This window comes from Lagenorhynchus albirostris, chromosome 2, assembly GCF_949774975.1.
Source record: "Lagenorhynchus albirostris chromosome 2, mLagAlb1.1, whole genome shotgun sequence".
In the NCBI taxonomy this organism is placed as follows: Eukaryota; Metazoa; Chordata; class Mammalia; order Artiodactyla; family Delphinidae; genus Lagenorhynchus; species Lagenorhynchus albirostris.
The window spans coordinates 73,475,713-73,499,531 of record NC_083096.1 but is presented as its reverse complement, the minus strand read 5'-3'; the positions used below and the strand labels follow the sequence as shown (position 1 = coordinate 73,499,531).

At 45.9% G+C, this 23,819-nt stretch overlaps 1 protein-coding gene across 19 annotated transcripts in view; it reads left to right on the top strand.

The window, feature by feature from the left end:
• The first annotated feature begins 4,637 nt into the window (after positions 1–4,637).
• The window catches only part of LOC132512274 (solute carrier family 25 member 44), a 46,137-nt gene continuing 26,955 nt past the window's right edge, over positions 4,638–23,819 (top strand). For 6 of the 19 annotated variants that reach the window (XR_009538074.1, XR_009538032.1, XR_009538080.1 and 3 more), the window contains exons 1-6: positions 4,638–4,776; positions 6,173–6,359; positions 9,418–9,498; positions 10,102–10,739; positions 16,877–17,004; positions 20,523–20,710. Coding sequence is in view for 12 of the 19 variants with exons in the window: in XM_060136189.1 (XP_059992172.1) it covers positions 9,443–9,498; positions 10,102–10,739; positions 16,877–17,004; positions 20,523–20,710 (1,010 nt within the window). In the remaining 7 variants the exon portion in view is untranslated. The other 13 variants (XM_060136196.1, XM_060136195.1, XM_060136197.1 and 10 more) reach the window with 10 other exon arrangements.

Sequence of the window (23,819 nt, the reverse complement as noted above, 5' to 3'; positions counted from 1 at the left end):
TACAGTAGGACCTTGTTGTTTATCCATTCTATATACAATAGTTTGCATCTACTAATCCCAAACTCCCACTCCATCCTCTCCCCACCACTCCCCAGCAACCACAAGGCTGTTCTCTATGTCTGTGAGTCTGTTTCTTTTTTGTAGATACATTCATTTGTGACATATTTTAGATTCCACATATAAGTAATATCATGTGGTGTTTGTCTTTCTCTGTCTGCCTTAGTTCACTTAGTATGATAATCTCTAGCTGCATCTATGTTGCTGCAAATGGCATTATTTTGTTCGTTTTTATGGCTGAGTAATATTCCATTGTGTATATGTACCACTTCTTCTTTATCCATTCATCTGTCTATGGACATTTAGGTTGGCTAATTATAAATAGTGCAATGAACATTGGGGTGAATGTATCTTTTCGAATTATAGTTTCCTCCAGATATATGCCCAGAAATAGGATTACAGGATCATATGTCAACTTTATTTTTAGTTTTTTGAGGAACGTCCATACTGTTTCCTATAGTGTATGCACCAATTTACATTCCCACCAGCAGTGTAGCAGGACTCCCTTTTCTCCACACCCTCTCCAGCATTTGTTATTTGTGGACTTTTTAATGAGAGCCATTCTGAATGGTGTGAGGTGGTAGCTCACTGTAGTTTTGACTTGCATTTCTCTAGTAATTAGTGATGTTGAGCATCTTTTCATATGCCTATTGGCCATCTGTATGTCTTTTTTGTAGAAATGTCTATTTAGGTCTTCTGCCCATTTTTTGACTGGATATTTTTAAAAATTAATTAATTATTTTTGGCTGCATTGGGTCTTCGTTGCTGCACATAGGCTTTCTCTAGTTGCGGCAAGCGGGGGCTACTCTTCGTTGCAGTACGCGGGCTTCTCATTGTGGTGGCTTCTCTTGTTGCAGAGCACGGGCTCTAGGTGTGCAGACTTCAGTAGTTGTGGCTCGCGGGCTGTAGAGCACAGGCTCAGTAGCTGTGGTGCATGGGCTTAGTTACTCCATGGCATGTGGGATGTTCCCAGACTGGATAGAACCCATGTCCCCTGCATTGGCAGGCGGATTCTTAACCACTGCGCCACCAGGGAAGTCCAGGTTGTTTGTTTCTTTGTTATTGAGTTGTGTGAGCTGTTTGTATATTTTAGAAGGTAAGTCCTTGTCAGTTGCATCGTTTTCAAATATTTTCTCCCAGTCTGTAAGTTTGGACATATTTTTAAGATAAAGCCAATGGTATTTGATGATGGATTGCATGTGATATACGAGAAAAAGAGAACCTTTAAGGATGGCTCCAGGAACTATACTCAATATCTTCTAACAACCTATAATGGAAAAGAATCTGAAAAAGAATATATGTATATATAGTTATCTGAATCACTTTGCTATACACCTGAAACTAACACAACATTGTAAATTAATGATACTTCAACTTAAAAAATTGGTTAAAAATTTTTTTTAATAAATAAAATAAATAAAAAAGAAAAGGATGGCTCCAAGATTTTCAGTCTGGGCAGCCAAAAGGATGGCGTTGCCAATGAATTGAGATGAATAAGAGAGCAGGTAGGTCAGATTTCAGGGACAAACAAGAGTTCCATTTCTGACATGCTAAGTATCAGTCAGGATTCTTCAGAGAAGAGAAACAGAACCATTAGGATATATATATGTATATATAATATATATTATTTATATATATAATGTATATTTTTTCATGGCTGAGTAGTATTCCATTGTATGTATGTACCACATCTTCTTTATCCATTCTTCTGTTGATGGATATTTAGGTTGCTTCCATGTCTTGGCTATTGTAAATAGTGCTGTTATGAACATTGGCGTTGATGCTGCCGTCTTTATTTATTTATTTATTTATTTATTTTTGTCTTCATTGGGTCTTCTTTGCTGCGCTCGGGTTTTCTCTAGTTGTGGCGAGTGGGGGCTACTCTTGGTTACACCGCACAGGCTTCTCATTGCGGTGGCTTCTCTCGCTATGGAACACGGGTTCTAGGCGTGCGGGCTTCAGTAGTTGTGGCACGTGGGCTCAGTAGTTGTGGCTCAGAGGCTCTAGAGCGTAGACTCAGTAGTTGTGGCGCACGGGCTTAGTTGCTCCGCGGCATGTGAGATTTTCTCAGGCTAGGGCTCAAACCCGTGTCCCCTGCACTGGCAGGCGGATTCTTAACCACTGCGCCACCAGGGAAGCCCTATTTATTATTTTTTACCATTTAAAAATTGAAGTATAGTTAATTTACAATGTTGTGTTAGTTTCAGGCATACAGCAAAGTGATTCATATATATATATATATATTCTTTTTCAGATTCTTTTCCATTGTAGGTTATTATAAGATAATTGAATATAGTTCCCTGTGCTATTCAGTAGGTCCTTGTTGTTTTTCTATTTTCTACATAGCAGTGTTAATCCCAAACTCCTAATTTATCTCTCCCCCCACCCTGGCCATGCTGAAGTCTTTTTTTTTTGTTTGTTTTTTTTTGTTGTTTGTTTTTTTTTTTGAAGTCTTTTTTTAAAAATTAATTAATTAATTAATTTATTGGCTGTGTTGTGTCTTTGTTGCTGCAAGCGGGCTTTCTCTAGTTGTGGTGAGCAGGGGCTACTCTTCGTTGCGGTGCGCAGGCTTCTCATTGTCGTGGCTTCTCTTGTTGCGGAGCATGGGCTCTAGGCACGCAGGCTTCAGTAGTTGTGGCATGTGGGCTCAGTAGCTGAGGCTTATGGGCTCTAGAGTGCAGGCTCAGTAGTTGTGGCGCACGGGCTTAGTTGCTCTGCAGCATGTGGGATGTTCCCAGACCAGGGCTCGAACACGTGTCTCCCGCATTGGCAGGCGGATTCTTAACCACTGCGCCACCAGGGAAGCCCCATGCTGAGGTCTTGATGCAGAATTTCTTCCCAGAGAAACCTTAGTGTTGCTCCAAAGGCCTTTCAACTAACTGGATGAGGCCCACCCACATTATCAAGGTAATCTTTACCTAAAGTCAAGTGATTGTGGATGTTAACCACACCTACAAAATACCTTCACAGCAACACCTATTAGTGAATAACTAGTTACTTACTATAGCCCTAGCCAGATTGACATAAAACTAACTTTCACACTAAGCTTGAAATGTCCATTAGATATTTTGAGGCAATTGTCAGTACAAATCTGTTGTTCAGGAGGGACCTTTCCTAGAGGTATCAAATTCTTTAATTGCAGTAAAATCACATAACATAAAATTTACTATTAGTGATATTTAGCCATTCACAGTGCTGTACAATCATCACCACTATCTAGGTCCAGAACATTTTCATCACTCCAAACGGACACTCTGTACTAATTAAGCAGTCACTCCCCACTCTTCCTCCCCCCAGTCCTTGGCAACCACTAATCCACTTACCTGCTTTTTGTCTGTGTAGATTTGTCTGTTCTGCATATTTCATGTAAATGGAATTATACGATATGTGACTGTTGTGTTTGGCTTATTTCACTTAGCATAATGGTTTCAAAATTTATCCACATCATAGTATGTATCCATATTTCATTCCTTTTTTTGTTTTTTTTTTAATTCACTGTGTAATATCCCATTGTATGGGTATACCACCATTTGTTTCTACGTTTTGCCTATCGTGAAGAAGACTGCTGCTGTGAACATTTGTGTACAAGTTTTTGTTTGAACTCTTGTTTTCAACTCTTTTGGGTATATATTCAGAGCGAAACTGCTTGGTCATATAGTAATTTTGCTTAACATATTGAGGAACAACCAAACTGTTCCCACAGCAGCTGCACCATTGTACATTCCCACCAGCAATGTCTGAGGGTTCCAATTTTTCCACATCCTTGCGAACACTTGTTACTTTCTAGGTTCTTGTTTGCTTGCTTGCTTGCTTGAATTTTAGCCATCCTCGTGGGGGTGAAGTGGGATCTCATGGTTTTGATTTGTTTTTCCCTAATGATATTGAACATCTTTTCATGTGCTTTTTGGTCATTTTTTTGAAGAAACATCTATTCAAGTCCTTTGCCCATTTAAAAAAATTGGATTGTTTGTCTTTTTGTTGTTGAGTTGTAGAAATATCTATTTTGAAATGAATCTCCACCCCCAGCCTCCCAGTCCCTTATTTAAAAGGCTCTGCCTCTTCTTTTAAATCCATGCATAAGCAAATAGTTTTAGAGCTGGAAGAGACCACTCCGCCTCCAGGATGTTCCCTATTCCTGCAGTTTTTTGAGTTCCCAAACCTTAAAATTGGTTGTCTAAACTTAGTCCTTCCTGCTGCACACTGGCCTCTGTTTTGGCTCTGTAGATGAGAAAAATTACACAAAAATTTACAGATTAGATTTGAATTTAAGGATTCCAATAGATCGGAAACACAAGGTGACCCATTTAGAACAAGATCTTCAAGAAGCGCCGGGTGACTTTAAATTTCCAAGAATTAGAAAGACAACGCATGCGCTGTAGAGCTAAGGGCATGTCGAAGCCAATGAAGGCGTGGCCTCTGCCCGCATTCAAGATGGTTCCCAGGACCTTCCACCCTTGCTGCGGGGGCGGGGCGAAAGGCTAAAGGCTCAGAACGCCATTGGTGGAGTTGCACACCGTTCATCCCCGCCCCCCGCAGGGGGCGGGAGTGACAAAGTCCCAATTTCCGGTTCCGTCAGTACCGGGAGCCCGGTCGAGATGGAGGAAGATGCGACCGGAGGCCATCAGTCGCCCGAAACAGAGGATAGAGTGGGAGCTGCGGCCTAGAGATCCGCGCTTGGAGTTCACCTCAGACGGGGCGGAACCGCCCTGATGTGAGAAAGTAAGAAACCACCGGCTTGGGGTGCCTGAGGACTAAGGTCTCCGAGGACCTGGACCTGTCAGGGAGGCAGCGGGTGCCTGCAGTGGCCGGCTGCAATTAAGTGGGAGCCCGCCACGCAGTTTGGGGAATGAGGGGCGACTCTAACGAGTCATCTTTTCCTGTCGGAGGAGCATGAGTTTCGCTGACAGCGAAAGAAGCATGGCGAGAGGCATCTCGGGGGTCAGGACAGAAGCAGCTTAAAGGGGGTGTCATGTGGAGTAGGTGAAGAGGACTGTCATGTGGTGTCTGTCATGAGGGATCACGTGGGCACCTATGGAAGACCGAAGGAAGGCTGGATGGAAATCGCTTCATGCCCCAGAGGGGAGGTTGTCTTGAAGGGAGAGGTTAGAGGCATGCCAGGGAACTTCCCTAAGGAAATGCATGTTCATTAGGACAGGTGGGCAAGCATGTAAATATATTCACATTCATGTGGTAGATAGCTCCCAGGATGCAAAGCCTTGATGCAGTTGCAGTAAGAAGTACAGAGGAACAGAAGGAGGAAGCAAAGATGTTTCCAGCACAGAAGAGGGGACCAAACCCCACGGATGTCTTGTCAGGAGTTGTAGGTGGCTATTTGACTTGGGGGGGGGGTTGTTGACTGAAAAGATTTGAATAAGTCTAGAAGTCATCACTGAGCCCAGTCCTGGTGACAAGTCAGGATGGAGTCAGAGGGCTCCTAACCTAGTCATAATGGTCTGGACTCCTAGAGTAGTTGTTATTGTTATAATACTGACAACCCTTAATATTTAAGGCAATACTTTCCAAACTCTGATATATGTATTAACCACCCAGAGATCTTGTGAACGTGTTGGTTCTTATTCAGCAGGCCTATGGAGCATCCTGAAATTTTGTATTTCTAACAAGCTCCCAGATTATGCCCATGCTGCTGGTCTGAGTAGCAAAGATTTAGAGCAGCACTGTCCAGTAGAGCTTTCTGAAATGGTAGAAGTGCTTTGCTGTTAACAAAGTGCTTTCACACATTAGCTCATGTGAGTTGCACCACAGTGACATAGCTATGGCAGGCTTTACTAGCCCCATTTCACAGATGAGGAAACTGAATTTCAAAGAAGTGACTTGGTTCCAATCCTACTAGTAGGTAATGGAAGTGGAACTCAGACTTGGCTCTCCTGACTACTAGTGTTCTTTTCATCAAATGACCTTACATTCCAGGTGACACTGCCTTGTCCTGAACCAGAATCTTATCTCAGAACCTAGTGAACAGTCTGGTGTGGTTTTTCTGGTACAGGGAGAGGGGAAGTGGAGAAGGAGGTATACCTACTTGGGCCAGTTTGTCCCTTTCCTCTGATGGGCTCAGCAGTGGGGGTTCTGCCTCTGACATCTCATTTGATGATTTCAGGACATCCTGGGTCATCTGTTGGGTCTCCATATGAAGCACTTTAACCTTTGTGTCTAAGCTGTGTTAAAAGATGGGGGAAAATTCAGAATTGGAGCCATGAACACAAATAAGGATCTGGGAAAGAGCCATAAAGAAGCTGGGCTGATTGAATTGGAAGAAAGGAAGGCTGAAGGAAGTGAGCATACAGGTATCTGCATGGAGGATTTTCCAGAGGGTGAAACACAAGGAACTGGTTTTGATATTTCAGCGGGAAGTTTGGAGGTTAAATAACAAGGATCAGGTTGAGATCCCAACTTTTAGGAGCAACCCACCTTTCAAAGGGATAGAGGGGGTGGGTGCAGTGCCTTCCCCTTCAACTGTAGAGGCTCAGCCCTCTGTGGCATGACCCTTAGTGGCTTCTTCTGTCACCATGGTAATGATAGAAATTACCTGCTTTGGCCGTGGAGAGTCCTCCCTTCTTTCTGGGAATTTAAAATAGACTGGCACATGTGAGACATGGAGGAAAGTGGGGAAATGGGGTGCTGGGTGCTGCTGTAGGATTTCTCATCAGGAGTTGTTGGCACTCTGTCATTCAGTTTGATAAGTTGAGACGGTGCCCACAAAACCAGGTCCTAGAACAGAGTCCTTCGTGGCTCTGGCTCTCTGCCCTGCTCAGCACACAGTATCCATGAGCTGGGCAGGAGTCCTTGCTTGAGCCCTGCCGTATTTGTCCTGTGATGACAACAGGCCTGCCCAGCCACTCAGCTCAGTCACTCCACAAGCACGCTGGGAAAGCAGAGGCAGCTCTTGGTTTCAGTGGAACAAAGCGGAGAGAAATCCCTGGGCATCTGCTGCCGGGAGCTTATGCTTAACCCTTGGGTGACTGGCAGTCATGAGGGCATTAATTCTGCCTCCCAAGGGTGGGAATGACCTGGCTTTATACTGAACAGAGTGATTTGTGCTGGAACTCCTCAACTCCCATGGAGTAGAGGGCATGATGGAGTAGAGGAGCAAACTTGGCTCATATCCTGCCTCCGCTAACCAGCTGTATGACCTTGGGCTTGTTCCTTTTAACCTATTTGTTGTACCTCAGTTTCCTCAGCAGAAGTGTCTTAACTGTGTAGAGGTTAAGTTGTAAGGATTACTTGAGGTAATAGGTGTCTAGGTGTCTCTCTCTCTTCTCCTCCTCTCTCAGTGGAAATGGACACATAACCTTGGGACCCTGGATGCCAGACACCCTGTTTGTCAGTGATACAGTGATCCCCTTCTCTTGAAGGACCTTAACGGAGAAGTTTGCCACACTGGACTTGATGGGTGTCCTGGGCTGAGGCTGGAGGAAGGGCCACTTTTGCCCACAGCAAGTGGCACATCAGTGTTCCAGGGGTTCTCCTCCTAGAACCCCATCTCTAGCTCATTTCCCATGGCCTAGATTCTCTGTTCTGGTCAACCCAGTTGTTTCAAGCCATTGTTTTCTCCCTTTCACTGTCCACATGTATTCCTCCATTCAAGCTGCTTTGTCCTCCTCCAGGAAGCCTGTCTTGGTTACATGTGCCTCACCCATGCCTCACCTTGAAGCTGAGGTTTTCCCTCAGCTCACATGTACTCAGTTTGCACTGCAGGTATCTTATACTTTAATGAAAGTGATGCAGTCCAGCTCAGGAAATTCCAAAAAGCTAACCTTGCTTCCCCACTGACTTATATGGTAAACCAAGAAGCTACTTAGGCTGGTTGGGACCTTTGGTTGGGGAAGGTGGTTGAGGATGAACTCTGGTTATACACTTGACATGAGATTTGTCAAGGCTTTGGTGCTGGGACTGCCTGTGTAGAACACTTCACCTCTCTAGAGTTGTCCTTTTGATGTGGCCACCTCCTTTCCCATCCCTTAAGGATTTCTCTCAGAGCTTAGGGAGGCCCTGATTTCCTGCTTCCTGGACTTTAACTTCTCACTTTCCCCTTCTGGCTGAAAATGTCCAGTATCCTACACAGGAGCACATTACATTGTCACTATGTGTATGTCCAATATATGATGTCCTCTCATTTGACATTTCTTTTTTTTTTTAATTATTTATTCATTTATTTAATTTTTGGCTGCATTGGGTCTTCACTGCTGCACGCCGGTTTTCTCTACTTGCTGAGAGTGGGGGCTACTCTTTGTTGCGGTGCGCGGGCTTCTCATTGTGGTGGCTTCTCTTGTTGCAGAGCACAGGCTCTAGGCACATGGGCTTCAGTAGTTGTGGCACACGGGCTTCAGTAGTTGTGGCTCAAGGTTTCTAGAGCACAGGCTCAGTAGTTGTGGCGCACGGGCTTAGTTACTCTGTGGCATGTGGGATCTTCCCGGACCAGGGCTTGAACCCAGGTCCCCTGCATTGGCAGGCGGATTCTTTCTTTCTTTTTTTTTTTAAAATTAAGTTAATTTATTTTATTTTTGGCTATGTTGGGTCTTCGTTGCTGCATGCGGGCTTTCTCTAGTTGCGGCGAGCGGGGGGCTACACTTCATTGTGGTGCACGAGCTTCTCATTGTGGTGGCTTCTCTTGTTGTAGAGCACAGGCTCTAGGCGCGTGGGCTTCAGTAGTTGCGGCATGCGGGCTCAGTAGTTGTGGTGCACAGGCTTGGTAGTTGTGGCACACAGGCTTAACTGCTCTGTGGCATGTGGGATCTTCCTGGACCAGAGCTCAAACCCATGTCTCCTGCATTGGCAGGCAGATTCTTAACCACTGCGACACCAGGGAAGCCCCTCATTTGACATTCCTTAAGTTGAAAGCTCCTGATTTTATACAGTTATTACAGTTGTAACCTTATTAGTTTTGTTTGAAACTTTAGTCAGTGGATACACTTAACATGAGGGCCACATGTACATTAATTTGCCCTGGTTTCTTTATCTCTGTGTCTTATATCCGTTCCCCAAAGGGATACTGTGTCCCCTTGAAGAGACTGAGTTTCTCAAAGGCAGAGTCTCTATATCTTTTCTGTCACTTGAATCTCCCTTCGCTACCTAGGGGCTGAGGTTATTATTTATATGCTTGGGTATGAAAGAGGCCAAGCACGTTCTCTACCCTGTAGTTAAGACTCTTCAGGGAAACTGCTTAGCTCTCAGGTGGTTCTCTTCTTTCTCTAGAGTGAGTTATCTAATAACCAAAGAGGACTCTGACCTTTGGCTTGTTCCTAAATTTCTAACTCCTTTCATTAGAAGGAAGGGAGGTGTGGGGGGGTTCCTGTGGAGTGAAAGCCCCACTTGTCTTCTTCCTTGCACTTTCTTCTAATGCAGACTGGAGAAGGTGTAAGTGTAGTGAATGTGGGTCAGGAGGAGCTCAGAGGGGCCAGCACAGGAAACCAGAAATAAAGTGAGGTGAGTCAGCTGGTAAATGGTGGTAAAAGAGGCACCCTGCTGAGGCTCAAAGGCCCAAGGCCAAAGGCCATGGCTCCTCAGTAGGCCCAGGAGTGTCAGAAATGGAGCACTTCCCTTTAGCCTTTAGGAACCTCCAGAATGTCACTTAGTGACATCCCATTAGCCCACTTGAAGGCCAGGTGGTTGGTTTGCCCACAGCATCCTGAGCTGTCTGGGTGAGCTAGAGAAGGAAAAGGAGAATGGGCTGTGACACCAGGGCCTGGGCAGAGGCAGAGAGACCAGAATAGCTGATCTGATAAGCTGGGGGTAGGGAGCTGAGGTGGGAGTGGGCCCACGGGAGTCACTGAGGTGAGAAACAATTTTCAGAAGAGGGGTCCTGAATTGGGACAGACTGGTAAAGGAGAGAGAAGAGGGCACTATCCCGATCCATGAAGGAAGAATCAGGCAGGGGTTGGCAGAGCCAGACTGGGTGAAGTCTAAACTTTGGAGAAGTGAGTACCCCAGGAGCTGAAGCCTGAGAATGGGGTTTCAGAGCCCATCCAGGAGGGGAAAGTGCAAATTCTGATCTCCTTCACATTCCCTCCACCCTGCTCAAATCCGCAGGTCTCCAGACACAATGGAGGACAAACGTAACATCCAGATCATCGAGTGGGAACACCTGGACAAGAAGAAGTTCTACGTCTTTGGTGTGGCAATGACGATGATGATCCGTGTCAGTGTCTACCCATTCACCCTCATCCGCACTCGCTTGCAGGTTCAGAAAGGCAAGAGCCTCTACCATGGGACCTTTGATGCCTTCATCAAGATCCTACGGGCAGATGGTGTGACTGGCCTCTACCGGGGGTTCCTGGTCAACACCTTCACCCTCATATCTGGCCAGTGCTATGTTACTACTTATGAGCTCACCCGGAAGTTTGTAGCTGACTACAGCCAGAGCAACACAGTCAAATCACTGGTGGCCGGTGGCTCGGCCTCTCTCGTGGCTCAGAGCATCACAGTGCCCATTGATGTGGTCTCCCAGCACCTGATGATGCAGCGCAAGGGTGAGAAAATGGGCCGCTTCCAAGTGCGAGGGAATCCAAAGGGACAAGGGGTAGTTGCCTTTGGCCAAACCAAGGACATCATCAGGCAGATCCTGCGGGCTGATGGACTTCGTGGCTTCTACCGGGGCTATGTGGCTTCGCTGCTTACTTACATCCCAAACAGTGCTGTCTGGTGGCCCTTCTACCACTTCTATGCAGGTAAGCAGGGACCAGGAGGGTGGGGGTGGAGGATGGTCACTAATAGACAGAGATGCTTTTGCTCTGTGCATGTTGGAATGAGTGATTTAATGGGAGACTGGACCATTCATACAGCAAACATTTGAATCCAGGAGGATTCAGAGATGAGTAAGACATGGTTCTTCCCTTCAAGGAGCTAATATTATAGTGGAGGGAATCAGACAAGTAAAGTATATGACTGTAGGACGTTCTCGATGAATCAGGATCAACTAAGTTTAGTGGAATATTGGCAGAGAATCATAAGGTGGGGAGGGACAAAATCCATAGGATTTAAAGATGAAAGCAATGGAGCAATGGGTAATAGCTTTTGAGTTGGATGCCTTTCCTTACTATTTTTTTTTTTTACATTTTTTTCTTTTTTTAAAAAAATTATTTATTTTATTTATTTATTTTTGGCTGCGTTGGGTCTTCGTTGCTGCGCACGGGCTTTCTCTAGTTGCGGCGAGCGGGGGCTACTCTTTACTGCGGTGTGTGGGCTTTTCATTGCCCCGTGGCATGTGGGATCTTAGTTCCCTGACCAGGGATTGAACCTGTATCCCCTGCATTGTAAGGTGGATTCTTTACCACTGGACCACCAGGGAAGTCCCTCTCCTATTTTTCTAATTGTACTTTTTTTTTTTTTTTTGGTGGTAGCTCTGTCTCTTCTTCTGTTTAACACAGTCTTTCATCTGGAGTATTTGGTAAAATTCAGATACATGGACTCCACCTCGACCCTTTGTATCAGATTCTTTGGGAATGGATGCTGGCAATCTTAATGTTAGAGAACCTTCCAAGGAAACGTGAGCATTTTCTCTGGAGTCTGTCCTCACCCCTCTCTCCTCATTTGATTTCATTTACAATTAGAGTTGTCCTTTTCTAATATGTCCAAAATTTCTATTTCTGTTCCCAAACTTACGTGTCCAGAGCTCTGGACAGATATCCTGGCTGTTGGACCTTTTGACCTGGAGGCATGCACTTACATCTGAAATTTGTTTCAATTAACCATTTTTCATCCCAAGCTGGCTTTCTCTTCTGACTTACTTTTATGTGTCAGTGGCCATGTTATTCTCCAAATCACTGAAACTGAGGCCTTGGGCATAGTGCTTGGCCCCTTGTCCTTGTCCCCACATCTAGTCCTAGTGACCCTGGAATGTCTTGTCCAACTTTCTGTCCATTCCCACTGCCTTTCCTGAAAACCATTCTCTGTACCTACCCTCTTGGACCATTGCATCAGCCTTCTAGCTGTTCCAAGTCTCTTCCTTCCTATCTACACACAGGTCCCTAATGGATTAACTTTATTTATTTATTTTTAAAATTTTATTAATTTATTTATTTTTGGCTGCTTTGGGTCTTCGTTGCTCCGCGTGGGCTTTCTCTTGCTGTGGTGAGCGGGGGCTATTCTTCATTGCGGTGCGCGGGCTTCTCATTGTGGTGGCTTCTCTTGTTTCAGGGCACGGGCTCTAGGCGCGAGGGCTTCAGTAGTTGTGGCTCGTGGGCTCTATAACACAGGCTTAGTAGTTGTGGCGCACGGGCTTAAGTTGCTCCACGGCATGTGGGATCTTACCGGACCAGGGCTTGAACCCGTGTCCCCTGCCTTGGCAGGTGTATTCTTAACCACTGTGCCACCAGAGAAGTCCCCCTAATGGATTAACTTTAAACTCTGGTTGTGATGTTCAGTGGCTCCCACTGCTTGCTCAATAAAATCCAAACTCTTCAGCCTGGCTTCACCTTCCCTTTTCAGTGAAACTTCTTGCTGTTTCCCTGTGTATAGTCTATGCTGCAGCCAGGCCAGTTCACACACCGTTCCTCCACCGTGCATCATCTCTCCCACCTCTGCTGTATTCATATCCCTCTGCTAGATGCCTTCCAGGTCCACTTACCCTGGTGAAATCATGACTCATTGCCTCCTCTCCCATCCTCTCCATGTATCTCTCAACTCAGAAATGATCTTTCCCTCCTTCCAACTCCCATGACATTGCTTCAGTCTTTCTTAAGGCAGTTAGAACATTTGCCTTGATGTTATTTGTATGTGCCTATCTCTTCTATTATTTGCACAGGTTCTTCTTTTTTCTTAATACTTTTTTTCCCCCAGCTTTATTTTGATATAATTGACTGGAAAGTTTCTTGGAAGGGGGTGGAAACTAACATTTACTGAATACCCACTGTGTACCACACTCTGTGACACTGTGTGTCTCAGGGCCTGGTGAATTGTAAGTGCTCAGTAAATATTTGTTGAGAGAGTAGACTGGTTTTTGTCACTCCATTTTGCTTAAAATCTACCAATGCTGCCTTATGGGTATTTACAATAAAATCTAATGCTTCTCACGGTCAATACAGGTCTATGTGATCTGGTCCCTGTCTGCTTTTCCAGCCCCATCTTGTGCTCCTCTGCCCTTACTCACTCTGGTCCATTCTCACTGCCCTTCTCTCAGTTCCTGAGACACACCAAGCTCTGTTCTCACCTCAAGGCCTTTGCAGATACTGTTCTTTCTGCCTGGAATAGCCTTTCCCCTGTTGTTTGTGTGTCTGGGTCCTTCTCATGCTTCAAGCCTCAGCGTACATGCCATCTTTGCAAAGAAGACTTCTTTTTTAAAAAAAAAAATTAATTAATTAATTAATTTGTAAATTTTTGGCTGTGTTGGGTCTTTGTTGCTACGTGCAGGCTTTCTCTAGTTGTGGTGAGAGGGGGCTACTCTTCGTTGCAGTGTGTGGGCTTGTCATTGCGGTGGCTTATCATGTTGTGGAGCATGGGCTCTAGGTGCGCAGGCTTCAGTAGTTGTGGCACACAGGCTTCAGTAGTTGTGGCTCGCAGACACTAGAGCACAGGCTCAGTAGCTGTGGCGCACGGGCTTCGTTGCTCTGTGACATGTGGGATCTTCCCAGACCGGGGATTGAACCCCTATCCCTGCATTGGCAGGTGGATTCTTAACCACTGTGCCACCAGGGAAGTCCCAAGAAGACTTCTTTACCCAGTTGGAAAGAGGGCTCTTCCTGTTTTCTTTTTTTTAATTGATTTATTTTTAAATTTTATTTATTTATTTATTTTGGCTGTGTTGGGTCTTCATTGCTGCGTGCAGGCTTTTCTCTGGTTGCGGCGAGTGGGGGCTACTCTTGTGGTGTGTGGGCTTCTCATTGCATTGGCTTCTCTGGTTGTGGAGCACAGGCTCTAGGCGCGTGGGCTCAGTAGTTGTGGCTCATGGGCTCTAGAGCGCAGGCTTAGTAGTTGTGGCGCACAGGCTGAGTTGCTCCGTGGCGTGTGGGATTTTCCCAGACCAGGGCTTGAACCCGTGTCCCCTGCACTGGTAGGTGGATTTTTAACCACTGCGCCACCAGGGAAGCCCTGTTTTCTTTTGTAGCACCTTGTTTTCCAGATGCTGCCTTCCAGTGGTTGTGAAATGTTTTCTTCTCAGGAGCAACAAGACACCCTTGAGGCAGAGCCACCAGTTCACTTTGTTTCTTTCTGTATGCTGACCCTGGGGAAGAAAGTGATTAGAAATCCAGGGGAGAGGTGGTTCTGGTAAGGCTTAAGGAATTCTGTCATGCCTTTGGACTTGGAAGCCCTCGCTTCTGTCCTGCCAACCTCCACCATCCTACTTGTTTCCTAATCTTTAGTTGCCTGGCGGTAAATTACCAAAACTAGGAGCATAAGAAAAAAAAAAAATATATATATATATTTTTAAATTGAAGTATAGTTGATGTATAATAGTTTATAAATTACAGGTGTACAATATAGTGATTCACAATTTTTAAACGTTATACTCCATTTATAGTTATTACAAAATATTTGCTATATTCCCTGTGTTGTATAGTATATATCCTTGTAGCTTGTTTGTACCTCTTTTTTTTTTTTTTTTGAGGTATGCGGGCCTCTTACTGTTGTGGCCTCTCCTGTTGCGGAGCACAGGTTCCGGACCCGCAGGCTTAGCAGCCATGGCTCACAGGCCCAGCCGCTCCGCGGCATGTGGGATCTTCCCGGACCAGGGCACGAACCCGTGTTCCCTGCATCGGCAGGCGAACTCTCAACCACTGCGCCACCAGGGAAGCCCTTGTTTGTTCCTCTTAATCCCCTACCCCTATATTGCTCCTCCCCGCAAGAAGAAATTCTTAAAGGTATTATGGTGACTGAATTGTACAGAGAAAACTGAGAGGGAACCTTGGAGATGATAAATCTATTTTACATCCAGTCTCACTCAGAGTAAGAGCCAAAGTCCATGCAATGGCTTCAGGGCCCTACCTCTTAGACTTCATCTACTGTTCTTTCCCTCATTCATTCGGCTGCAGGCGTACTGGCCTTGGTGCCAAAGACCTCAGGCATGCTCATGCCTCAGGGCCTTTGCATAGGATGTTACCTCTGCTTGGAAAGTTCTCCCCGCAGATCTATAAGGCTTATACTATCCTTTAGGGCTTTGCTTAGACTTCACCTTCTACCCTTTCTGCCCTTGGCATTCCTTTTCTCCTTTTCCTGCTCTATTTTTTTCTATAATTAGCACACAACATGTCTGACATAGTTGTATATTTTGCTCTTTATTTATTTATTGTCTGTTTTCCCCCACTAGAATGTAAGTTTCATAAGGACAGGGATTTGAGGCTATTTTATTCACTGTTGTATCTTTAGAACCCAAAGTGACTGGCTCGTGGTAATCACTCAATAAATCTTTGTTGAATAAATGAACGAACTCTTGTCTCTCACCTCCAGAGAGGGAAAAGCAAAATAATTCAATTGCAGGTGAACTTCCTAGTGACACTGGGATTGGGTGGATCTGGGTATTATTCCGTCTTCTTCATCAGCATTTTGAAAAATGAATTTTCCTTTCTTTTTTTTTTAATTAATTAATTTATTTATTTTCGGCTGTGTTGGGTCTTTGTTGCTGCGCGCGGGCTTTCTCTATTTGGGGCGAGCAGGGGCTACTCTTCCTTGTGGTGCGCCGGCTTCTCATTGCGGTGGCTTCCCTTGTTGCGGAGCACAGGCTTTAGGCGCGTGGGCTTCAGCAGAGTTGTGGCACTCAGGCTCAGTAGTTGTGGTTTGCAGACTCTAGAGCTCAGGCTCAGTAGTTGTGGCGCACGGGCTTATTTGCTCTACTGCGTGTGGGATCTTCCCTGTCCAGGGCTCGAACCCATGTCCCTTGTATTGGCAGGTGGATTCTTAACCACTGCGCCACCAGGGAAATCCAATTTTCCTTTCTTGATATAGGCTGAAGAAAAGTTCTCACTGTAGGATATGATTTTCTCTTTTAATTGTAATTGTTTTTATTTTTTAAAACATTCATATGGTTCAAAATTCAAAAGGTAAGAAAGGGTATGCAGTGAAAACACTCCTCACCTACCACAGTCACCCAGCTTCCTTCCTTAAAGACAATTAGTGTTACCAATTTTTAATGTATCTTACCAGTTATCCAGTGCACGTATAAGAAAATATGTGGTGTGTGCTTTTCTAGCCAGTGAGTTGTGAAAAGTAGAGCATAAGCATAAGAGTTTTACATCAGGAGTGATTTCTGAAAGGAGTCAGCAAGCAAAGAGGTTTTGAAATCCCCTTCTCCAGAGGAATTTTTGTCCTATGCAAAATGACTTCTGGAAGGGGCCTGAGATTTAAAAATTTTTGTTGGTTCAGGGCTTCCCTGGTGGCGCAGTGGTTAAGAATCCGCCTGCCAATGCAGGGCACACCGGTTCGAGCCCTGGTCCAGGAAGATCCCACATGCTGCGGAGCAACTAAGCCCGTGCATCACAACTACTGAGCCTGCGTTCTAGAGCCCCCGAGCCACAACTACTGAGCCCACGTGCCACAATTACTGAAGCCTGCATGCCTAGAGCCTGTGCTCCGCAACGAGAAGCCACCGCAATGATAAGCCCGCACACTGCAACGAAGAGTAGCCCCCACTCGCCACAACTAGAGAAGGCCTGCGTGCAGCAACGAAGACCCAGTGCAGCCAAAAATAAATAAATAAATTTATTTAAAAAATTTTTTTGTTGTTGGTTTAGATGGAAGCAAAGATGGGAGTTATAGGGTCTAAGGTGGCTAAGGATGGAGGGTTTGTCATCGTTGGGCCAACTGGTAGAAAAGGTTTGGGGCCGTGTGGAGTGGAACCTCATGTCTTGAGGCATTATCTTTCCCTTGATTCCAGAGCAGCTCTCGTCCCTCTGCCCTAAGGAGTGCCCTCACATCATCTTTCAAGCCATCTCGGGGCCTCTGGCTGCAGCCACTGCTTCCATCCTCACCAATCCCATGGATGTCATCCGAACCCGAGTACAGGTAAGACCAGTCTTCTCCCCTACCCTCCTCCCAGATAAACCATTAGAAGTGTGATCTTGAGGCCCTCCAATATTTCCTGACCTCTTTGTGTCATGGCCCTCTAGTCTAGCCAGCCTTCTCCTGGTCATCCAAGCCTCTTCCTTGTGGTTATGCTTACCATCTACAGAAACCAGCTGAGCACTTTGAATCACCTAGAATGTTTCTGTCATCCTGTCTGCTACCTTGCATGCCTCTACTCCTTTCCTTGCCCATGCATCTAGGAATTCTTACTGCTTTCTTCTAGGCTTTCATCATAATAGCATAGCCTATCAACCACCTTTTCCTTACCTTGTAGCTTTGTGGTTATTAGAAATATGATTTTAGTTAATTTCGTAAGTCTATCTAGCTTCTCCACTTGGCTATGTGCTCTCTACAGTGAAAATGACTGTCCTTGAACAGGTTTCACAGATTGTTCTGTGTGGACTCAGCACAAACACAGACAAAGCCCTGGGTGGTGTTGTCCAGAAGTTATAGTCCCTGCCTTTAGTCAGCTTAATGACAATTTCACAGCCCCGAGTCCAAGGAAATAGAATCTGAATGATAATGTATAATATACACATGGTAGGTTTTGCTATATAAAGCTTTAGGTGGAGGGACTTCCCTGGGGTCCAGTGGGTAAGACTCCGCGTTTCCAATGCCAGGGGCCTGGGTTCGATCCTTGGTCAGGGAATTAGATCCCGCATGCATGCTGCAACTAAGAAGCCCGCATGCCACAACTGAGAAGCCCACATGCTGCAACTAAGACCCAGTGCAGCCAAGATAAAAAAATAAATAATAATAAAATTTAAAAATAAATAATAATAAAAGAAAATAAATAAATAATCATAAAATAAATAAATAAATATTTTTTAAAAAACTTTAGGTGGAGAGAATGGGGGAATTTTAATATCTGATTTGGGTAACTTAACAGGACAGCTGTCCAGGAGAGTGTGGTCATTGAGTTACAGTGAGGAGAGGGAAGGAAAATAACCTTAGCAGATGGAGGTGAAGTCAGCTTCCCTGATACCAGGATGTTGGGATGGAGGTGGCTGGTAAATCTAGGTACAGTTGACTCTTGAACAACATGGAGTTTAGGAGCACTGACACTCCGCATAGTTGAAAATTTGAGTATAACTTGGCCCTCTGAATCTGTGGTTCGCCATCCACAGATCGCATAGTACTGTAGTGTTTTGGGTTTTTTTAAGTATAAATAAAAATGAATTTTTACTTAAATCATTTTGGTATAGATTATAGTCAAAGATATTTAAACACATTGTGGGTAATATAAGCAGGCAGTTCAATTTTAAATTCAATTTTTTATGTAGTAACTCTGCTACGTATGTACAATTTTTTTTTTTTTTGTGGTACGCGGGCCTCTCACTGTTGTGGCCTCTCCCATTGTGGAGCACAGGCTCCAGACGCGCAGGCTCAGTGGCCATGGCTCACGGGCCTAGCCGCTCCGTGGTGTGTGGGATCTTCCCGGACCGGGGCACGAACCCGTGTCCCCTGCATCGGCAGGCGGACTCTCAACCACTGCGCCACCAGGGAAGCCCCCTATGTACAATTTTGATTTATTTCCAGAGAAGTAAAATAATCTCTTTAAATTTAATGTTAGCGTAAGCATGGAATTCTTAAATTAACCAAGTGTGTACTTTAGAGAAACAGGAATATATCTTGACATGTTTAGAGAGATATGCAATCCATAAAGGTTAAATAGCAATGGTAAAGTCTTCCCGGTTATTATATTTATTTTATTTATTTATTTAAAAAATTTTTATTAGTACTGTAGTGTTACTTGTTACTGCTGGAAAAAAACATACTGCATATAAGTGGACCCATGCAGCTCAAACCCGTGTTGTTCGAGGGTCAACTGTGTATTGGTCCCTAGGAAAGTATGCGCCCCCTCCACGACCCACACGTTTGAAAATGAGTGGCATCTGATTGGTTTGCAAATAATAAAGTGTATAGGTTCCATCCTTATTCTCTCCTGAGCCTTGTTCTGGATGTTCCATGAGGAGATTCAAGGAAAAGGACAGGTCCTTACTTTGAGGAGTTCCCAGGCTGGAAGAGACAGCACATATGAGGACCAGGGCCATAGCTAAAAAAGCCCTTGACGTGGCTGTGGATAAGTGGAGGATTAGGGGAGCACAGGTGGTCAGAGGAAGAAGGGAAAGGGGGAATGTGGAGGAGGGCGCTAAAGGAGGCAGAGAGGAATGGGGAGACGTTCTTAGTCAGAGATGGGACCACCTTGTGAATAGAGGGAAGTATAACAAGGAGTGTGTCTGTCCTGCATTGGCTGAAGGTCTGAAGGGGGTAATCTCTAAAAGTGTAATTTGGTGGCAGGTATGGGGGTGGGGGGGAAGAAGAGGGCAAGACTATTAAGAAAAAAGAGAGAAAAGATTCCAGTATGATAGGGAAGACAGGTCACAGGGTGTGTGGGAGATGACAGGGTTGGAGGGGGAGGACTCTAGCCATGGGGCTTCAGAGGGATTGAGATGATCAGAATCAAAATCACTGGTAGAGAGAGCTGAGACAGGCTGGGACCTGGGCCCCTTTGCTGCAGTGCTGCAGGGCTTGCACATGGACACACCTCTCCTTGAGCAACGGAATATAAAGAAACTATATGGGACTAAAAACAACTGTGTGCATGCCCAGTTGGGGCAAATTCTGGACCCAAAACATACAAAGAAACCAAAAAACCCAACTGCCACTTTTGAAGTGCCGGGAGCAAAAGCAGGGTACTGAGCATGCTCCCTGCACACAGCACCACCGAAGGGGCGGCGAAATACCTAAGCCACCCCTCTGGCCGGACTCCTGGACACACCCCTACCCTCACCCCATGTAAGAAACAAGCTTACCTCCCTTTGGGGAGTGAGCAAGCAAAGGAAGCTCTTGTTTGTTCTTGCTCCCCTCTTGTGCAGCAAGGGCCCCAGTAAAGCCTTGCCTGAATTTCTTGTCTGGCCTCTAGTCGATTTCTATTGCTTCGGGAAGGCCAAGAACCCTGGCCCGTAACAGAGCTGCAGAGGCCCTTAGAGGTGATTTAATCCAGCCTCCCTGAGACCAGAGAGAAGCACTTGGTGCAAAGACTCATCACTATGTAGTTTATCTAATGATATGAATTATAACTACCATTTATTGAATACTTACTGTCTGCCAGGCACTGTTCTCAGCATTTACAAGTATTCTTTTGTTTACTTCGTAGAACAACCACACAGGGTAGGTATTATCATTACTAGTTTATATTTGAGGAAACTGGGGTGCAAAGTGTTAAGTAAAGTACCTGAGATTATGCTGTTAGTAAATTGTGGAGCAGAATTCATACCAGGCAGTCTGGCACCAGAGCCCATACTCAGTCACTGTGCTGAACTGTCCCGCAGAAGCAGAGTCCAGCCCTCTGACTCCCAAGTCTAATTCTTTCCACTTTAGCCTAAGGCAGAGAGAGATTGGGTAGAGGGGCTTTGACTGCAGACCGTCGTCCTCCAATGCGTTGACTTTTCCAGGTTGAGGGCAAGAACTCCATCATCCTGACCTTCCGACAGCTGATGGCAGAAGAGGGGCCTTGGGGCCTCATGAAAGGCCTCTCCGCCAGAATCATCTCAGCCACGCCCTCAACCATTGTCATTGTGGTGGGCTACGAGAGCCTCAAGAAACTCAGCCTCCGACCTGAGCTGGTGGACTCAAGACACTGGTAACGAGTGATGGGGAGAGAAGCCTGCTGTTTCCCACACTACTCTGAGTCAGGGGCAGAGAGGAGAGGGTAGCACCCTCTTCAGGTGCCCCACCAGATACCGAGTCCGGCCCTGGATCAGGGACAGAGACTTTGAACTGCTCTTGCTGAAGAGGCTCCACGCCTGGATCCCCTGCTCTCATTTTTAAATTTTCTTGCCAAACTCGGCTCACTCATTCAGTACAGGTACTGTCCTGCCCTAAGGAAATCCACTCTCCCTGCCAATCCCACTCCATCCATCCCCTGCCAACCCTTCTCTGCCTTCCCCCTCCATCTGTGTCCCTGAGATCCTGAGAAAAGCTGCACATAGAACTTGCTTACTACCACTGGTTCTTCCTCTTGGGCTTTCAGCCCAGATTCCAAGCAGTTGCCATCAGCCCTTTCCTGCTTCATCTCTTAGGCTTGCTTATTTTTATTTTGGGACTGAGCTGCCCACCAGACTACTCTGCTTTTCCCTGCCACTGGGGGCAAGGTGCCAGGCACTTTTGCACAGGGAGTGGGAGCAGCAAAAACCTCTGGTTCTCCAGAGCACTCATCCTCTGTTTGGAGAGTTATTAGGTTGGGGAGAAATGTTGATACTTTATTTTGTGTGTGTATTTTTCTGTGAACCAGGCTACTGTCTTAGTCCTGCTAAAGCACCAATCCTGCAGTCAGAGCCCACCCCTTCCTCAGACAGGTGGAAAAATATCATGTAGCTTTTCCCTCAATCCCAGTTATCTATCCCTCCCAGTCCCTTCAGTCCCAGCAGCCTCAGGATATATAAGCTGTTTTTTTCCTCCTGGCCCAGATGACTACAGTGGTGGGCACAGCTCTAAATAGATCAGACTGTCTGGGACACACTGGACTTGGAACACTACCCTGAAAAGTCTGGTTTAGAGAGTAGTTGGTTTGGAAAGTGACAGGAGTATATGTGTGCCCTAGTGCATCTCCCTCGACCAGCTGAGCCAAACCTAGGAGAGGGCAGTGGAGGTTCTCAGCCCCAGGCAGTCATGACACACATATATACCCCAATCACTTGGGACTCACAGAAACAGATGTTGTCTCACAATGGGAGTCTCTGAGATGTGGAACTGTTTGTGTTTTTCTTGTCTCCGATCTGAGGAGTCATCCCGGTCATGGTACCCTCTGGAGGGATGCTTGGAGGCGGGTAAAGGGCGGGTCAGGAACTCACCCAATACCAGGACCACTGCATTTACCAGCCTGATACTGCCGAGATGATCTGTTGAAGCTCTCAGGAGCTAGATGATGAGTGCTCCTTCCCTGCCTCATCCTTCCCCCACAACACACACCTCCTCTACCAAGCTTGTGTTGCAGGTGAGGAGAGGTGCAGTAAATGGAATGACAAGAAGGCATATCAAACCCTGCACTTTTACTTGAGACATCTGGCTTGGATGACCCTTCAAACTTTCTTATTGGTCCCACCCCCTGGGAGAAGCCATGGTGCCAATTTGAAAGGTGCTAGCTACCTGAAGCCTTGATATTTCTTATGGCTGCCCCACATTCTATCCCCCAGGCAAGATCAGAATCTGAATTCTCTACCTTCACCACCACCACTGCCCATCTTGGGCTCTATCTTTGAGGGTTATTTTCTCTTTCACTTATTTTTATTTTTGACTGTCCCTTCTTGCGCTTTGTCAGGAGTCCTCCAATTTCTATTCACAAATGGTCATCCAAAGGGTTGGGCCCACAGATCATGAATCTTCCTGCCTCTTAGTCACTCCTTTACCCTAAGAACCACCAACATAATAGAAGCCAGGGGTCCCTCCTTTCTCTTTAAACTCATCCTAGTGAGACCTTTGGAGGTTGGTTTTCTCAGCTCCACACCTTCCCCTCCCTACAGTCTTGTCTTCAGTCCTTCCCCACCATTGCAAAGTGGGTAAAGTATCAGGGACAGGAGGTAGTCTCCTGCTTCTCATGTCTTAGGTTGTTTCCATCCCAGACTCCTCCAGACTCTTCTGTTTTATTTTATTGTACAGTATTTCAGCCTTTCACCTGTTTCCTCTGTCTGTCTCTCTGTCACACACACAGTTTTAAAGGACGATGGGCATTTACTAAAAGGGACCCCTGGCCCCTACTTTCCCATCTAATATTTTAGGGACTGGGATTGGGTTTGGTTAAAATGCCTTGGTGGGGGTGGGATAGTGGGCTTCCATTTTCCCAGGACCATGGATCTGGACCAATTGGAATTTTTGATACATTGGTCTGTAGCCAAAATTGGAAGAAACTTTCAGGGGACTGGGCAAGACGGGAAACCTGATGGGAGTATTTAAGGACAGGGGAATAAAGTGCAGATGCAGTTAACATTTGATAAAATGGACTCGTGAATATTAACAGCGAACATTCACTGTTGCACTGTATGAAGTCTCCGAAGTGTAATTAAACGTTTTTATTGAGTCCTTGAGCTTTGCGCTTATTTTGCCCGCTTGCCGAGAAAGTATGTTACGTAAGTGTATCGTTCTTGTATTAATACGTGTGTAACCCTCCGCCTCGGCAGTTTCCCCGGTGTTTGCTCGGTGATAGACATTCGCTGCTTCCAATCGGAGGCGCGCAGTGCCGGGAGTGGCCAATCGGGGGCTTCGGTGGGCGGAGCGGCCGGGCCAGTTAGCTTTGGCGGTTTTATTTCAACATGGCCGAAGCGAGCGGCGTCAACTTAGGCAGCGGCTGTGAGGAAAAAGGGCCTGAGGAATTAGCTCAGGAATCTGCGCGACCCGGCACTACCATCTCGAGGGTGAAGCTTTTTGACACCATGGTGGACACTTTCATCCAGAAGTTGGTCGCTGCTGGGAGGTAAGGTGGAGGAAGTGAGGCTGAGTGCCAATCTCGCAGTAGGTTGAGGCGGGCGAGAGGCAAAAAGAGGGTTTGTCCCGCCAGAGTCTAAACCCCGCGAGACCAGGACGGCCCCAGGGAAGCCAGCCCAGTCACGTGGGTCTGGGGGGGGTCTGGGTTATTTATCGGCAGTCATATTCTACCCTCAATTCCTAAGCCTCCGGAAGTCACGTGATGTTTACTAATACATAATTAGGTAATGTGGAGCACATTTAGGACAAGTAGCTACTCCTTCCAGTAAACC